The sequence below is a fragment of the Pavona decussata genome, unplaced genomic scaffold (genome assembly GCF_977016875.1).
Source record: "Pavona decussata unplaced genomic scaffold, jaPavDecu1.1 SCAFFOLD_182, whole genome shotgun sequence".
In the NCBI taxonomy this organism is placed as follows: domain Eukaryota; kingdom Metazoa; phylum Cnidaria; class Anthozoa; order Scleractinia; family Agariciidae; genus Pavona; species Pavona decussata.
In genome coordinates this window covers 207197-225000 of record NW_028145592.1, presented here as the reverse complement: position 1 = coordinate 225000, position 17804 = coordinate 207197, and the positions used below count along the sequence as shown (strand labels likewise).

At 37.1% G+C, this 17804-nt stretch overlaps 1 protein-coding gene across 5 annotated transcripts in view; it reads right to left on the bottom strand.

Moving 5' to 3' along the window:
- LOC146462979 (regulator of G-protein signaling rgs-2-like) overlaps positions 1–17804 on the bottom strand; it is a 31399-nt gene that overhangs the window by 5368 nt on the left and 8227 nt on the right. The window contains exon 1 of one of the 5 annotated variants that reach the window (XM_085084969.1): positions 16291–16541. The exons of 1 other annotated variant lie outside the window; for it this stretch is intronic. In XM_085084969.1, the coding sequence (XP_084941095.1) occupies positions 16291–16335 (45 nt within the window). In that variant the 5' untranslated portion in view covers positions 16336–16541. Of the gene's footprint in view, positions 1–1533; positions 2260–8142; positions 8449–11994; positions 12276–16290; positions 16542–17804 lie in introns of those variants that run through there. 3 more of the 5 variants (XM_085084970.1, XM_085084974.1, XM_085084972.1) reach the window with 3 other exon arrangements.

Genomic DNA, 17804 nt, shown 5'->3' with positions numbered 1-17804 from the left:
TGGGAACGAGGTTGCGCTATGGCTCAGTAAAGATTTTGAAAGCATGTTTACTTCGTAAGGTGTAACATTGAAATTAAGAGGACATAAAACCCTTTTTATCCAGTATTTGCAAATGTTCAAAAGTCGTTTCATGTTTTGTGCATTAAAAGGCGAATAAGATTATTGGTAGTGTCTGTATTAGAAATATCATTGTATGCAAATTGAAAGTTTAGTTCCATTTGGTTTCGTTGAGGATGACCAATTGTCATTAATATATAAACATGGAATCTGCGGTTGTAAATATATAGAAAAAGTTTTGCGGGATAAGGAATCTTAAAAATAAAATATAAAAGATCAGAAACAACACTGCTTCAGATATATCACTGATTAGTAGTAGAAAATTTAAATTTCGTAATCTCAAATCGTAAAATCTCATCTTTTAATCAATATAGCTAAGAATACGTTTGACTACAGAGTACAACTATCATTTCTGCACGTATAAATTTTGTTGTGGGTTGAAGTTGTAAAGCAATTTACATTAAAAGCAAGGTAAAGCGATCCTTATCAGAGCATTTTTCGAGCGAGTTGAATTCCCGGTATAAATCAAGCTGGATAATTCATACGTGCATTGGGAAGATCGTACAATTTAGCAATTAATTTTCTGTCGTTATAGCGAAAAACCACCAACACAAAGGTCCCAAGTGCGATAATTTTAGAACTTACAAAGTGAGAAAACTTTTGTGGACGCAAAATAGGAGTTGCGACGCAAATTGATTTGCTATATCAGTTTTAGAATTTTTGTTTTGCTATTTTCAAGCTAAGTTTGTTCGGTAATTACTCTAAATTTTAATGTTTCCTCCGCTGTGAATTCGTTATGGTTCTACCACGTTAAAAATATATTTTTCCGTTTCATCACTTGAATCTAAAATTTAATAAGAAATGTGTGTAACTAGTTGACTTGACTGCACAGCTAAGATAAGTTCGTTTAAAACGCCGAGAAAACAAAATCTGATTACGTGTATACCTTCAGTTGAGAAATAAGAGTTCCGCCATCTTTAATCAACGATATACGATCAATGTAAGACCTTTTGAAATCATATTGCACGAGATATACGGATACCAATGCGCGAAATACGATAAATCTTTTACAGTTCTTTGCATTTTTAAAAATTCACTGATCGAATCAAGCGACACGAGAAAAGAAAAACAAACAAACAAAAAAAAAAAAAAAAATGAAAATCGAAGGATGTTTACCCTACTAAAATCCGTTTGAAAGCGTTCGTAAATTTTGTTTTTCGTAAATGTAAACGACGTTTGACAGGCCATACTGTAAAATTATGAAGGGAAAATTTCTTCAATATGCTTGCGATTTTTTTTTTTTTGGTACCAAAATATTTACCTCAGTAGTGAGCTTAAGTTAAATAATATTGAACCAAGTTTTTCTCTTTCAGCCATTCAGTTTGCACTAAAGTTGATATTACAGCGCTTTAAATAATCTTCTGTTAAGCCATTCTCCTTTTAACATTATTTCACTTAGAGCGTTAGTCGCTTTACCTGGTTCTGAAATTCGCTATAGGCCGCCATATCCCCGTTGTCCAGGTTGCAAACTGTAGGAAGTCAGAGTGCCGCTCAAAGGTAAATCGCCGGCTTTTGAGCTCGCTCGATTGGTAAACTAAGATTGTTTCGCAAGTGCAAAGCAATTTAACAAAAATAGATTACATTTTCAGGAAAAGGTTTAGAAATTCATTACGCTTCACTCGGGCAGCAGGTGTTTTCGAGACGTTTGTGAATAATAAATTTACACCTTGTTCACTGACTTGACACCTTTATACTTTTTAAATTTGTGTCGTAATTGTGTTTTCCTGACCTTTGTTACTCTATAAATGACCGATGGCTTGCGAAACAATTGGCAAGCTTTCACTAAAACGTTTCAGTCGGGAAAGATCTTAATACCTTAATGCCCCCGACAAGTGCTGATGCACTTACCAACTTTAAGTTAAGAAGATCTATGGCAAAGATGGTTCAATTTCTTTACCGTGCGTGCATAAATTTTTAAGCTTCACAATGAATCCTCTTTTAGCTTTAATGGCATAAAAAATATCTTGATCAGTGTTAATCCTCTTGAACAAACCGCTATTATAAATTCACAACCGAGCCAGTGATGCTTTTTGTGAGGTGTTAAATGGATTCAATCCAATATTTTGAATAGAAAAACTTGAAAATGGATGCTATTTTTAAGACTTAGTTTAGAAAGCAGGCCCCTTTTTTCGCATCTTTTTATTATTTCGGCTTGGTGATAGGGAGACAAAGAAAATCATCTTTGACCGAACATCGGCGAAACATCACCCATTGCCGGAGTTGGACGCAAATCCAGATAGCTCCCTCAAGATTAAATTTTATTTGCTCTCCGAGAATTCGTTGTACATTAGCACGATTTCTAGGCCTCTTTAAATTAATCTTTTTTCTCTGGAATAACACTTTTGAAACGTCTTAAGAGCGGCTGCCTGAGAATATCGAAAACTCGCGGTCAAAACTGAAATTTCGGATTTCCTCATATTTTGTCAGAAGAATCCCTTTAGAGAACTATTTACGAAAATAACATTAAAACTTTCCAAAGATTTTTCGTTTTCGAGAATTTCGGCATAATGTGAAATGCCGTGATCGCGGCGCAGCCAGCGTTAAATTTTGACGAGATTTGGTGCATTTTCAAATCGCTCGGGAAGGAAGACGGCTTAGCGTATTAAAACGATCTTTTGAAATTAAGTTAGGCATCCTTCTGAGAATACGGTCTTACTAAAATATTGCTGGAGGACTCTTATTTACATGCAGTTTTCAAAGTCCGAAGATTCCTATTTTCAGCATTTTTGTTGACACTTGAAATTGTGGAAACTTTGCGGACAAATATCGTGTCCTGGTACATCGAAATTTGAAGCAAGTATTATACTTTAGGAAAGCTCTATACATGTACTGCAATATATTAAAAATTCAGCTTGGGTAATTTAAAATCCAAGCGTTGACGGAAGCAAACACATAGGGAATTTCAATTTTTTTTTCAAAAATGGCAGTGGTCACGCAAGGACAAGTTTTAAAATAAGTTTAAAATAAATTTATTGTTTATGTTTCAGTTCTGGTGTAATAAAACTAAGTTGTTATTCGGAAACAAAATCTCATGTGTTGATGGGTTTATCCCTATAAAGTAGGTGATCACCGATCGCAAACAAAAAAATGAAATGTTCAGGTGTTATGTCACGCTTTCCTAGGTACGCCAGCGTCAACAATGCGAAGGATACGAAACAAAATCAGTAAATATTTCAAATCAAAATGTATCTGAAACCCCCAACAGACGATGATGTCTCATTAAATTACTAATCGACTTGCGTGAAAAACGCCTTTGGTTCAGAAAAGTTGCGCAAAAGTCGCAGTTTTTAAAAATCCTAGGTTTGTCAAAGATGCATCTCATCCTCACTGTCAATAAAATGTCGTGACAGGCACTTACATTGAGCTGGACAAGAGAAGACGAGAATTCTAAAAGCTGAAGAACAAGGTATCTGTGTTTTCAATTTGCAGGTCCTAGACTATATATCATAAACAGAACTGAGATATCAGAGCTGGTAGAGAAAATCATGCCTTCACTTTAATGCAAGGCTGGCCATAATATTATCTTTAACGGCTACACTGCGGCTATAATATATTTGAATGAGCACTTACCGTTCCAATGCCTGCAAAATAGGCATTTAATGAACCATCCCCATTAATGCGAGCAATAGTCCATCCTTCTCAGTCCGATCCGGGTAGAAGAGCACCAGAAAATAACCAAGGTTGTTTGCATATTATGGCCATCACTGTGTACATGACTTACTTGACTTAGTTCCTTATCTCCTCTGGGAGAATAGGGCCGTGCATCGTGTACATAGCTATTTTAAACTTGCTATTTATAAACAATGACGCAAAATGGTTAAAAATAGCAATGTGTGTTCTTGGTTTGGAGTGGTTTGCTCGATACTAGAAACTGTATTTCTTCTTCCGCGATGTCATATTTTGCAGTTTCGATATATTTTCGGTTGCATTTATGGCTCCGTGCTCATTTTCGTCCTTGATAGACGACGAGTCCGGTTGCGGTCAAAGTTCGTACTATTACAGCAACCTGCGTTTCTTTGGGTGAATGCCAAAAAGATATCTCCAGTCATCCAGGTCCCAACGCCAGGAAGGTGTTTGGTGACGACAAAACTGACAGTGAAATGTAATGAATCCTCGCGCGCGCATGTTAGTAAAGTTATCGATCATCTGATGTTGTTGATTGACCATATGAAGTTAAGTTTACTGACTTTACATTGATGGAATACAAACAGCGGTGATATTTCTGATCAACCTACGATGACCCAAGAACAACAGTCTTTACATTGATGGAATTTGATATTCTGAAAGGATGAGTCGAATAACAATCAGACCATCTGCCCGCGCCGTCGAGATGTCTACGGTCTTCGTTGGCGGTAGCCTCCCACGCAGTCGTTTTTAGGGGACTCGTATTAACTCCTCCCCGAGTCCCCTCAAAACGACTGCGTGGGAGGCTACCGCCAACGAAGACCGTACACATCTAGTTAAGACGTCTAGTTTAGTCGAAAGGGGCCGAGAGGGAGAAATCTGCGTGACTAGCATTCCGCAAGCGTTGCTCGTCTTCGCGCTCGCGAAACTCATATATGCTTGAATAAGCCCTAAAATCATCATCATCATTATCATCGTCATCATCACCATCACCATTATCGTCATCATCATCATCGACATCATCATCATCATCATCATCATCATCATCATCGGTGAATCGAATAAAGGCCTTAGAGGTACGGCACGTTGCTTTGCTTTTTTTGTGAGCATGAGAAACCTGCAGTTACTATTAAATGACATCTGTAGTGCGGAAATACTTCGGATTATTGTTGAATACCTTTTTCGTGCAAGGGTATGTGTGTACTGAAGGAGATTCAAAATTCGTTCAAATTAAAGTAGCCACAGCGACAGAATGATTGCTGAGACCATAGCGGTTTTTGAATATTATTTTCTCTCTTTTTTTTTTTTTAAGTTTTATCAGTCACCTTTCCTTCTAAGACCAGAGTATTGTGTCTCTATACCACATGGTACCCTCCTCTTAGATAAAACAATAGTTCCCCCGCTTCCTCTTCTCCTCGCATTAACTGCATCCATTGTCCTCTTTTTTAAATGTCATATTCACTCAAGATTGTTTGAGGGCCGGTTGGAAAAAGCAAACGCCTAGGATCTAGGGATTATTTTCAGCAAACTTATATATCTATTAACAAGTTGAATGCGTTGTAACCAGCTTTAAATCAATGTTATTTTCTTTACTATGGAAGAAAATACTCAAAAAGACTCAGAAAATGCTGTTTAATTAGCTACGATAAAGGTCGTTTATTGACAGGCAGACAGACAAACAGACTGCACGGGTTAGTTGAACTCCTCAGTGCGAAAAAGATGAAAATACCGCAACGTTTGTTTGATGGAAGTTTCGTCTTCAGTGAGCAATACCACGTGTAGGTGATCTACCTTCTACTCGAAAATATGCCAAAGCGCCGGGCAAAATGGAATTTTATCTCATATCAGCGGTATCGAAGACAACTCGGATACTACACTGTAGTTATAAAAACGTAAACATGTCATTAACCCTAGCTATCGACTGTGAGGTAGAAAATGTCGCTGTTTCGTACAGATTCATTTAAGAACTGAGCAGATTGTCACCCTTCTGTTTAGTGAAAAACGTACTAGTTGCGTGAAGTACAATAATGAAATTTGTCGATCATTCTGACGTTGCGTTAGATGCCACGGCAATCGGCCTTTACGAATTTTGCTGTGGCATTAGTTATCACTCACTCTAACTGTGAATAATTTTTTGTATAGGAATATTCAGCAACGAAAAACTGTTTAGAGTATTAAATTTTGTATTGTAGCGATAACTTTGTCATTCTCTCGGGAAAATATATTATACAAACTATAAAATGAATTTCAAATGTGTTAACTAGTACTTGCGTGACTGACCACTGACTGACCATTTTGTTAACACTTGACTATAAATGTTATACCCAAACTAGATTTCTTACATGTTGCAGTAAAATAACAGATCGTACCTGTTGTTGTAAGTTTCGATGTACCAGGGCAAGATTTTGCCTTGAAATATTTCCTCATTTTAAGTGTTCACATGCGAGGAGTTCAACAGTCGGCGTGTTGTTGACAGGCTGTGATCTAGAAAATGCCTGCTTTGCACAGCTTCACAAACCCAAAAGTGATTTTAACGCCTGCTATTAGCCTTATTATTGAAACAAGCTCTTCTTTAGTAAGATATATCATAAATACTTGGTTCTAGAAGTACTTCTGGATGCACCATGTGACAATGAAAAAAAAATTGGTTGAGATCTGGACGAGCAGAAAGGTGACATGACACTTTGACCTTTTCAAATTTGGGGTTACATCTCACTCCCTAGTTAGACTTATTTTATTTAAGGTATATAAAACAATTCAAAACTTATTAGATCATTAGATTTAGTTTTGGAACAAGAATTTTATAATTCTCCGGTAAAAATAACATACAAACAATAATTTATTGAAACATGTCATCTTGTCCTTGCGTGACCACAGGAATTTTTTTAAAAAAATATGTCAAAAATTCCCTATGTGTTTTATTCCGTCAGAGGCTAGCTTTTAAATTACCCAAGCTGAATTTTTTATATGTTGCAGCACAAGAATAGAGCTTTGCCTTACTGTAACTTTCATTGTAAATTTCGATGTACCAGGAAAAGAATTTTGTCCGCAAAGTTTCCACAATTTCAAGTGTCAACAAAAATGCTGAAAATAGGATTCTTCGGACTTTGAAAACTGCATGTGAATAAGAGTCCTCCAGCAATATTTTCGTAAGACCGTATTTTCAGAAGGATGCCTAACTTAACTGCAAAAGATCGTTTTAATACGCTAAGCCGTCTTCCTTCCCGAGCGATTTGAAAATGCACCAAATCTCGTCAAAATTTAACGCTGGCTGCGCCGCGATCACGGCATTTCACATTATGCCGGAATTCTCGAAAACGAAAAATCTTTGGAAAGTTTTATTGTCATTTTCGTAAATAGTTCTCTAAAGGGATTCTTCTGACAAAATATGAGGAAATCCGAAATTTCAGTTTTGACCGCGAGTTCTTGATATTCTCAGTCAGCCGCTCTTAATGTCTGTTGAATGAAGCTCTACCAAAAAACACTTCACTCCGGTCAAGCTCTTTGTTCGTTATGCCGTTCAAGTTGGTTCTAGCCGTTTCGATAAAATCCACGGCCTATATCAGTTGTGTGGTCATTCATCCTGTAAGAAGCGTATGCAACGTTTGGAGTCTATGGATGAATTTCTTAACTGCAAAACCCTTCAAGCTACTGAGAAGTAACCGTTCTTATGGTGTATACAGTTTTTACAGGGCGTAACTATGTTTCAGTGAAAGCTTTTCCGTCTTGCTCGGGCATGACAGTTGACAAAATCACAAATCAAATTCAGTTTCGCATGAACCAGGACTGAATTTACGACTACCTGTCCAATGGCGATTTTCGTTTCAACCGGCTTTCATTTGTAACTCCTCTAGATTAGACCGATGTGTATAGCAAATACTCTCAACAAAAAAGAGAGTATTATTGTCATAATATTATATGTCACTAAAAATCCTTTATGTTCTCTCTCGTATTTTTGTGACCGCATCTCGATCTATGGCGTTAAAATTAAATGCTGTCGCTTCGACGACTGAAATTCTGATACGCACTTGTTTTTCGAGCAATACAGTATGAAACTTCCGAAATATTTGGTATTTCATTTTATTGTCACATAAATCCCACAAGGCCGGAACCTAATCATCTTGGATATTTTCTCCCAATTGTATTCTCGTTTCCTATTGGCTGCCGGGCACGATACCGTCTTTAGACATTTGCATTTTGTCTTCAACTCAATAAGAGTTTGTTGTTAAACTGCGTCGTAAACTGGAGTCGGTACCTATAAAAAAGCTAACCTGTCGTCGAGTTCCATTCAGGAAACTAAGAAAATTACAAGCCGGTTCATGCAATATGTTTAATTTAAGCAAGAATTTTAAATACGGTTAGTTTCATTAAAAGATGACCTTGAAATAAACTTAGGCTTACCAGACTTTGCTTTTATCTTGCGACTATCGCTTATCATTTACACCGCCGATCGAGTCGCTTGATGAAGAACTCCTTTTAAGAGGCAATTCCAACACGGCAATGTTAAGGGTTCGAGTTTACCAAGCGAGTGGGGCCTTGAAGAGTTTTTGAACGACAAAGGAAGCTTCAAAGACGTGTTATAAAGTTCGTGTACGTCAGCCGTTAATATTTATTTGCTTTTATTTTGCGGGTAATTTGCCAGAACTATTCTTTGATTTTTTTATAGAGATGATAATCTAAGTTTCGTTATTTTGGCTCACACTAATTAATTTCCTCTCCTGGAAATATTGCTAGTTACAAGTTCCCTCCGTCCTGGGAACAAAAACGTGTTTACGACATTGAATGGTCTTTGAAAATTTCTGTCAAATGCCAAAACTGTTTTGCCTCAACCTTTTTTCTGGTAATCAAACAGTCTTGATCCCATTGGACTGTTGAATTGATGGCGTACAATTTTTCTTTTCTTTCGATTCTTTGATTTTGTTTTCATAGAAATCTGAATTTGACAGATTTAGTAACCTTTGGCGCAAAAAAAATTTGCTAATGAGCCAATAACGGTGTAAGAAATGCGTGCTAAGGATTTTCAAATCCAATTTAAGATATAAAATCACCAAAACGCAGGATTAAAAAGTCGACCAAAGCGTAAACTGCTTAAATGAAGTTATTTCTGAAATCTGTCTAGAGAATGCCAATTACCCTATTGCATCTTATTTTCCTATTTTTAAAGTCAGGATATTTTGCACTTTAAAATAAATATAACACCACGGTAGAAATTACCATGCCTTATTGCTAATAGTATCAATTCCAAAACCCAGTTGAAATAAAACACACTCTATATCCCAGTAAGCCTTTCATTGTTGGTTTTCTGTAACTTATCTCTTAGAACAACCTTTTTCCCTAGTTCCCAGGATTTTCCATGGTAAACTTACAACGGAAAAGTACTGGGAAAGAGGTTGCACTTAGAAAACGATCCGTTCGGCACAAAATTGCAAATATCAAGACATCCTACAAACATTGACCCCCCTCCCCCCCCCCCCCCCAAAAAAAAAAAAAAAAATTCGTAAATAACAGCATAAAAATCTCTTGAAAAACCTGAAAAGAAGAGGAAGGTGTTTGTTCATGGTTTGGGGTTACCATGGGAACGGGAAACCAGTGGGGGAGAAAAAACTTCTTCCCTGTTTTTGTAATGCAAACTGACGTAAAAAATCTCTTCGGAGATGTCTAGAAAACATAATGAGCTGGTTCAGAAAACAAAATATTTTGAAGCTTGACATGATCAAAACAGTTTCAGACCGATTTGTCCCTCAGTTTTTCACACTTTTCTCCTTCGCTGCCACCAAAACAAGCTAGCTAGCTGGTGTTTTGATGTTATGTACCGATCAATTCGAACCTTCAACACCCCCACCCCCAGGCATCATACTCCAGGAATTTGACCATTTTCTGTGCCCGGGAAGTAGGGAATTTGATGCGAAAAGGAATGACGGGGGGGGGGGGGGGGATTGAACTTTACCGAGATGGGGTGGGCAATTTGAATTTGACACCGTTCTTCTTGTCCGGCGGAATACACATGGTTTCTGATCCATGGACGACTCAAGGGGGGAAATGTCGCTTTTGTGAGCGATTTGCTAACCAAAAAGGGTTTCTAAAAACTGCAGCGTTTTCGATGGTGTGTACAGTGTATAGAAAATCAATTTTAAACAACGAATGTATACTGAACCGTGCAGTTTCAAGCAATCCATAGTACACTCTAAATTGGAAAATTTGTGCATGGAGGGGCATTTGATCGTCAAATTAGGCGCCAGGGCAAGGTATTTGAACGGTTTTTTGGCCCCGTGGGGTGGGATTTTGATCAAGCCAATTTTGAAATGTTCAAATGCCCGGGGAATGTGTCTGACCATTGTTCAAAGTGAAACCTTGTCCTGAACAAGGTGGTCCAAGACAAGCTATTTAAATATTGAGTGATTCCTGTGATACTGTGCTGTCACGACTGACGGTGTATGTAAATTAAAATTAGTTCGTATTGAATGAAATCGTATACTGATGTGACACTGAATAAAAGCTATTTTATTTATTTTATTGTACCTTCCCGTGTTTTAAGGTGATTCTGACTTTTCAGTGTCCATGGGTCTGGTGTACTAGCATAAAATCCTTGATGTGACTATGTGCATTTTAGGGGGCATTTTAGATACACATTTAGCAAACTTTATCTTTGCCGCCTTTGTCTTAAAGCCGTTTGACGATATTGGTAATACAAAATGGTTAATTACTCAAATGATCTGCTTCCAGTTTACATCAAGTTGATTTTCTCTATAAGCATGTGGACCTGAGATGTCTATACAATGTTGACTGTTTTAAGGTGGCTAACGTACACTTGCCGGTTTCCAGCGCTTTCATTTCGGATCAATGCTACCACTCTCTACCAGTTGATACAAAGGCGGTAATGCTATCAAACAAATGCCTAATTATTGGCAGTAGTATGCTTGTGTCGCTGACTGAAGAATGCTTCTATTATTTATTCACCAGGCTTAAAACATAACCTGACATTTCTTTCACATATCGAATTGTAATCAGTAAATGGTTTGAACCCAGAAGTCATGTCAAAAGTACGTAAATTTAGTATACATGTTTATCCGGGTGAGTGAAGTTCTGAGAAGGACTGTTTGAGATGACATTGATTGACGTTTTGGACAACCTGAGCGGAAGTCATCTTCTTGACTCTGAAGAGGACTTCCGCTCATTTCATTATTATTTATATTATGGCAAATGAAAAGCTGACCACAGCAGTTTTCTAACTTAGTATGATCTAAATATTAATATCACTCTGTGGTAAAATTGATATTGATCAAACGTACAGATATAACAGAGAAATCTAAAAATAACATCAATTACTTTTAAAATTGCTGACGGTATTGAAACACAATATTAGGTATGTTTCGATTAAAACCGATATTTTTCCCGATACATGGTATTAAAAAGCGCATTTCCTCTGTTGCCATGGTAATACTAATTGAGTGGGCTGTTAGAGATCACTTTTTTTGACACTCGTTTCCTTTAAGCGGAATAATTCTCGCACATGTTTGAAAACAAATCATTCATTAAATTTGACCCACAAAATAAACATTTCATTCATGTTAACAAGTACAATTTTCTCTTAAATTTGTGCTTATTAATTTTTTTCTCTCATGTCGCTGTTAACCGGGTCCAATACAAGCAAACAAGTTTTGCAATATTTGAAAAACTTCTCAAGTTTTGACAAATGGCAAGATGTCAGTTCTTGGTTCAAGTTGATATTATTTTAACGCCTTTTAAATCGAAGAGTTAAATCTTTACTGATGTAATTTTGTTTTGCTGGTAACTCAAATCAAAAGTGCGACCATTGGCAGTTTCCTGCTGAGTAACTATTCTTTTTAGCAAAATTAAAAAATAAGGATATTAATTTATGAAATTTTCACATTTATCCAATGAGTCAAATTTTTAAAATCGTTTGAATCAAAAGGTACATATGTGATTTCTATGAAATCGAAAAGTTTGGTCGCGTGTCCCGTTGTAACGACGTGTGCTGATTCTACTTTTTCACACCAGTAAGTAAATTAAATTACCCACTTCTTTGTGTGCTGTTTTCGGTAAGCATCGCGAAAGAACTTCATCAAAGAAACTTTTTCTGACCTGTAAACGTATTCAAAAGATTTGATTCCGACGAAAAATTTAAGATTGTGATGAACCAAGTGTTTCCGTGTCGTGAGAAGAGGTCAAGAAACGTAGCGAAAGAAATGCATTGATTATCTTATGGCTATCGAATGAAATTTCTGCTCCTACCTTCAAGATCTTTCTGGCAAGCTTCCTCATCATCACTGTTTTCATCTCACAGATCGCTTAACCCGTAACGTCGTTAAATCAGTCGTAAGATACGCTGGGAAACTTTTACAGGCAAGAACATAACTCGCGAAGCATTTCAAGCCAGATAGAGGTTTTTCTAAACAACTCGAGGCAATATCGAGCAATGTCTATGCATACATTAAGTTTCAAATATGAATTAGAAAATATATGCTAATTATATATCGAACACCCACCATTCGTGTATTGTCTTTTCGCTGTGGAGCCTGTAATTTCACAAGTTTCCAGCTAAAAATAACAACATAAAAGCACTCTAATTTAGAGGGAAATGGTTTTAAGTGATTCGAAGATTAGAAACCTATCAGGCAATACAGCTGCGCTGCCAATGGGCGGTAGATCAAACAAAATATCCCACTACAACAACAAAAAAAAAAAAAAGAAAAAATTCATAAAACTCTGTGTGTTCCCGCCGATGTATTTTTCTTACGAAGACAATCTTGGTGAGTCTGGAGGCATATTGTCAGTAATACTACCTCGAACTACAAAAGAAAAGTTAAACAAACAAAAAAACAATAACATTGACAAAGACGAGTACAATTTTGCAATAGAGCGTTCGTCGAAAATGATGGGAAATGAAAACAGATTGAAGTTAGATTGATTAGTCGACTAAGCTGGGAATGGAGTACAACGTTCGGCAAATGAAATGTGTACCGAACAGCCTTTGATTGGCTCGGAGTTGCTTTGCCCATATACTCTTAACAACAACTGCTTTGCATCATACATTTGTTGTAATATTTTTAGGTCATACATTTACGGGAGAATTTCCTGCATTAATTGAAACAAGGTATCTGGAAATTAAACTTGCAGGGTTTTTTTTTTGTTGTTGTTGTTGCCCGGATTCAATTGAAAGATATCGTGGGTGTTTATGGAACCACCTACGAGAAAAACATAACTATTCTAACTGTACATGTTTTACTCTTTGTGTCCATTTTGATGGCATTTTAAAGGACGACCCTTCAAATAAAAGAGATATTGATTGGGACGCCCTTTTTGTTTTCTTCCCCGAAGTACACTGTGTCATGTCCAAGGGCTATGTTAACAAATCCTACTTTTATAGTGCGTGGACACCTTGAAGACCCATGTGCAATTGGTTTTTCTTTACTTCGCTCTGTGATTGGTTAGAAAAACGGGCGCTACTTTCTTAACCAATGAGAAGCAAAAACCAAATCCAATCGCCATTTGTTCGCACGCGTTTTCCCGCTTTTTTTCTCGGTTACACCTCAGTTGATTGAACTTCTGATTGGTTGGCTAGGATGCTTACTTTGGTATGGGTTTTATGTAACTGTGGAAATGACTGGCTTTTTGTATGGCCAATGAAGCGTAGTTGCTCTGAGATAAGTAACAAGAGATGGGTTGTCTACGTATAATTTATTTCTAATGAAGCTCGGCACACTTCGGCATAACTTTTTGTTGGCGTTTATGGCTTTGATGACAACCTACTGTACAAAACAGAAAAGGTTTTGAACTTGAGTTGGAACAACCCACGACATGGACGAAACCAATCTATTCGCAGTGCCAGTGTCTGAACCAAGATGTAAGAAAAAAAATTAATAGAAATGTTTGTAGTGCCACTCTCAACGTAAATTGCCTCTGTTACTGGCTCTTTTGAAGTCTGCGATTTCAATTCCATGGCCATTAAATCCACTATTGTTTACGTTAAGAATGCTGCTAAAAATAAAACTAACTATTAAAATAGCCATTCCGTTGGAAAAAGTAACCAAAGGCAGCAGAGAACAAAGCCTAATATCAAAAACATTTTAGTTGCATCAAATGACCTATCGTGTCAGACTCGTTCCCAGCCCTAATCGCGCTTATCGAACGAGCCTAGGCTGACGCTTGGGACCGAGCGCGATAGTTCAACGAGTGACTTCACTTTCGGCTGCGCGCCAATCACGAGGCTGCTGTGGCGTCAAAGGGCCAGCGACTGTGCATAGTCTAGGCTCTAAAATAGTGGTAGCATTTTAATTATCCACAGTGCGTCGAAATCGCACTGAGATTGCTTCAAATTAGCGCCATGATGAGTGACAACAACCCGAAAACTACAAATTAGTACAATTATTCAGCTAATTTTTTACACTGTTGTTTGGTATTTCTTACTGGTTAAATTAATAAATAAAAAGAAAGAATGACTCCCGAGATACCGGCCCAAACCCATTAAAAACTTTCTCGCCCTGCTGCATGCATAATCAACCAAAATGTTAACGCAGTACCCACTTTACCTCCGGTTTTAAGTTACATGTTTTGAAATGAGACTTTTCGATTACTTCAGGATGTGTTTCACGTCAGCAAACAATTTGAAAACAGTCTTTGAACATTGGTACTGATCTGTTTCCATAAACAAATATAAAACATTGTTTAATTTTGGAATGTTGGCACAAGTCTGGCTACTGCCAAGAACTATGAGGGGCTCTTGTCATTGTTTGCCCTTCTGTCCATCAGACTGTGAATTGAAAAACAAACGAAACGTGGCATACCGAGCCCAACAAATTTGAATGATTATTTTTCTTATCCGTTTATGCCCCACCGTATTTCTTTTCTTCCACCAAAATCTGAGAGCCTAGACTAGACTGACGCATATGTGCTCAGAAAAAAAACTATCTGAACGGTCTTAGTGTTAAGTACAAGGAATGGCAAAGAAATAAATAAAAATCCTACCAGTGAATGAAACTGAGGTAGTCGTCTCCTTCCTTAAAATTGCCAACAAAATGTGAAATCCTTGAATAGACTAGGAAACGGCGCTAGAAGAATTATAAACGGACGGATTCTAAATTAAAATTTCTCCTTGCAGCTGACTCAGGTTTCTATTTCCCAGCCACTCGACATGTTTTCACCGTAGTTTTATTAATTTTGAACCTAATGACATCAACTGTCATATGATATGATTTCGTGTTGCGTGCTTGCTACTTTTATTGACGTAAGATCACAGTAATATTCCTCAGTAAACCGGTTAAGAAACATAGAATTCGTTTTAAACACCACTAAAGCAAGCTCGAAAAAAGCTAATATCAGAAATACGATACGTGAGTATTTCTCGACTGTTCACATCAGCCGCCAATAAGAAGCAGGGCATTACAAAATGCAATGTTTGTCGACGTGCTCCACGGCAAATTATTTCCGCGATGAGGTTACATTTTCTGACATCTTCGTATTCTGCAACCTAGTAAGCTTATTATCCAAACTCTTAGGGAATGCGTATCTTTTTAGAAAAGCGTTTATTATCATCCGGTTGCATGCTAGTTTTCCACGAAATAATTAAGGTAATGTAAAATTTCGCGAAGCATTTTGCAGATTAATTTGGAAAACGCACGTCATGACTGAAGACTTTCCTGTTCAGAAAAAAATATATATATTAAATTATATCAATTTGAAAATCTCGTATCAGATATCTAACTTTATAGTCTAAATATTGCGGATATTTATTTTTGACAACGAGCTGTCATAAACTGACTGTATTTCGCCATATTCTTGATCACGCCCCTTGAAAAAAATGTCAGCAAAATCACGAACTACACAGTGAATATCTCCACACAGTAGAAAATGAAAATTGTTTTAGTAACATGTTGTGGTTGTTGTAGTTTAATCATTCGTGTTATTATAAAAACAAAGTGGGGTGAAGTGAGCTTTTTCTTGCAGAGAATATTGCCACTTACAAAACATATAAGGCTGTTATTCAGAAAACTATATTTCTGTCAACGAGGACCGGCAAAAAATCCAATATCACAGCATCAAGAAATTTCAGATGAACTGGAATCTTCACAGTTATAAGGGTCAGGCAAGCTTAAAAATTGTGATCCTTTCGAGATGTTAGTCTTTCAAAATTGTCAAATCTGAATTTGTTTATGGCGCAATCTCTGACGACAACAAAAGACGTTGTATTTTCATCAAAATTGACCTATTGTATTTAGGGTTTATATAGGGTTAATTCTGGATACTGTTATACTATTGCAATATTTTTTGTTCAGATGTCAGTTTGATTCACAGAACTCGCTGTAGAAACTTGTTGTTTTTCTAGCATTTGTGTAACAGTTGCTAGTTTCCACCCGAAACATTTCCAATCGTAATTTTTTTTGTTCCGGTTGTCGTAAGCAAAAACATACAGGGTTTTATGTCCGGGTAGAATAAGGAAGAAACGTTGAAAAAGTATCAAATCTCTAAATCTCAAGGTCTAAAATTATACTTACAGATACATGAGATCGAAATTAAATTCTTAATACATACATTTAGTTGCCCAAGGTGTCTCCAGATCTTGTGATAAGCGGCCATTTCTAGCGCGTGTACCAACAACTTCAACTGAGTAATCAGCTCTGATTGCCCAACTTTGTACCAAGTTCTCCGCTCTATCTTGTTGTTTTTTTTTTCCAGTTTATTCAGTCCCGTGCGTAGATTCAATGGCGTCGTTATAGAGGCCTAAGGTGATTTTATGGCGTCTCATTGCCCTTTCAAATTCAATATGACGCAAAAAGCATCTTGTATCTCTAATTGCTTTACGTTTGTTATCAGCAAAATGCAATACGGACGGCCGAGATGAATTTCTTCCGGAAACTTCGACAGGGACTGTTAACGTTTATCTTGAACATGTCTCCTTGTTTTCTTTCCTGTTTTTCCAGCTGGCTCCCGTTTAAGTGCCCTTATTTCATTAGGGCTGGGAAACGAACAGTAATAAACACCCTCTCAATGGGCTCCTACAATCGACCAACAAGGTACACAGTACAAAGAGACCTATTGTGGCCCTTCGTCTAAACCATAAGCAAGATGGACGCTTTCCTGCATTATATTGTACCTAGAATTGTTATGTTCTAAACTTGAAAACTATATGGAAAATAATTTTGCAAAACATCGTGCAAAATACTGAGTGTGCTAGTGTAAAAAAACTGGTCAATGGCATTCTTTAATAGGTCGCTTTTAACTTTATCTTTTATATTGTAGAGTATAGCTCGCTCAGCTAAGCAGAGAGGTAACGGGAATCTTTACAGGTCTTCTTTATTGTCAAGGGAACTGGTACTTCTCTACATCTACGTCTATTCTATAACAATTCTACATCTGACTCAAATCACGCCTTACTTTATAGTGCGCTGTAAACATGTTTACGACTGTAACTCAACCAAGGCCAGATGGTCGCAACCAGAGATAAGAACTGGTTTTGCCAAAATACACGAACAGGGAAGAACAACACAACTGTTTTAAGAAAATAGATAGAAAGGGAAACCAATCAGGCTTATAAAATCCTTTAGTGTTTTGCCTTGATTTCAATCTTCGAGGAGGCCCAAGCCGAGATTAAAGGAAGTAGGGCAAACCTGTCCACAGCACAACTGTTAACTCTAATATTTGAAAAACAGGAAAAATGTCAAATAATCTGGAAAATATCTATCAAAACTACCGAAAGGAAATAACAACTGTATTTTCAAATTAAAGTCGAAAATACACCCTTACATTAGCTTCATAACAATATATGCGGCATCAGAATAAACCTAAGCGCTAAGGAATGGTACTTTTCTGTAGCTTTCATTTGGAAAGTCACACTTTATTATTTCATCCACGGAAACAACGTTGAAATCATCATTGAGGTCTTGACTCAAAATGATAACAAATTAAAGACATCTTCAGTTGTACAACACCCGCCATAGGAGAATACTACCCAATACAGTTTATAAGAGAAGTCGAGGTCGCCCCGGGAACAGCTGGAGGAGAACAGTAGACGATGAGGTGGGCAAGGTAGGCTATACCTGAAGGGA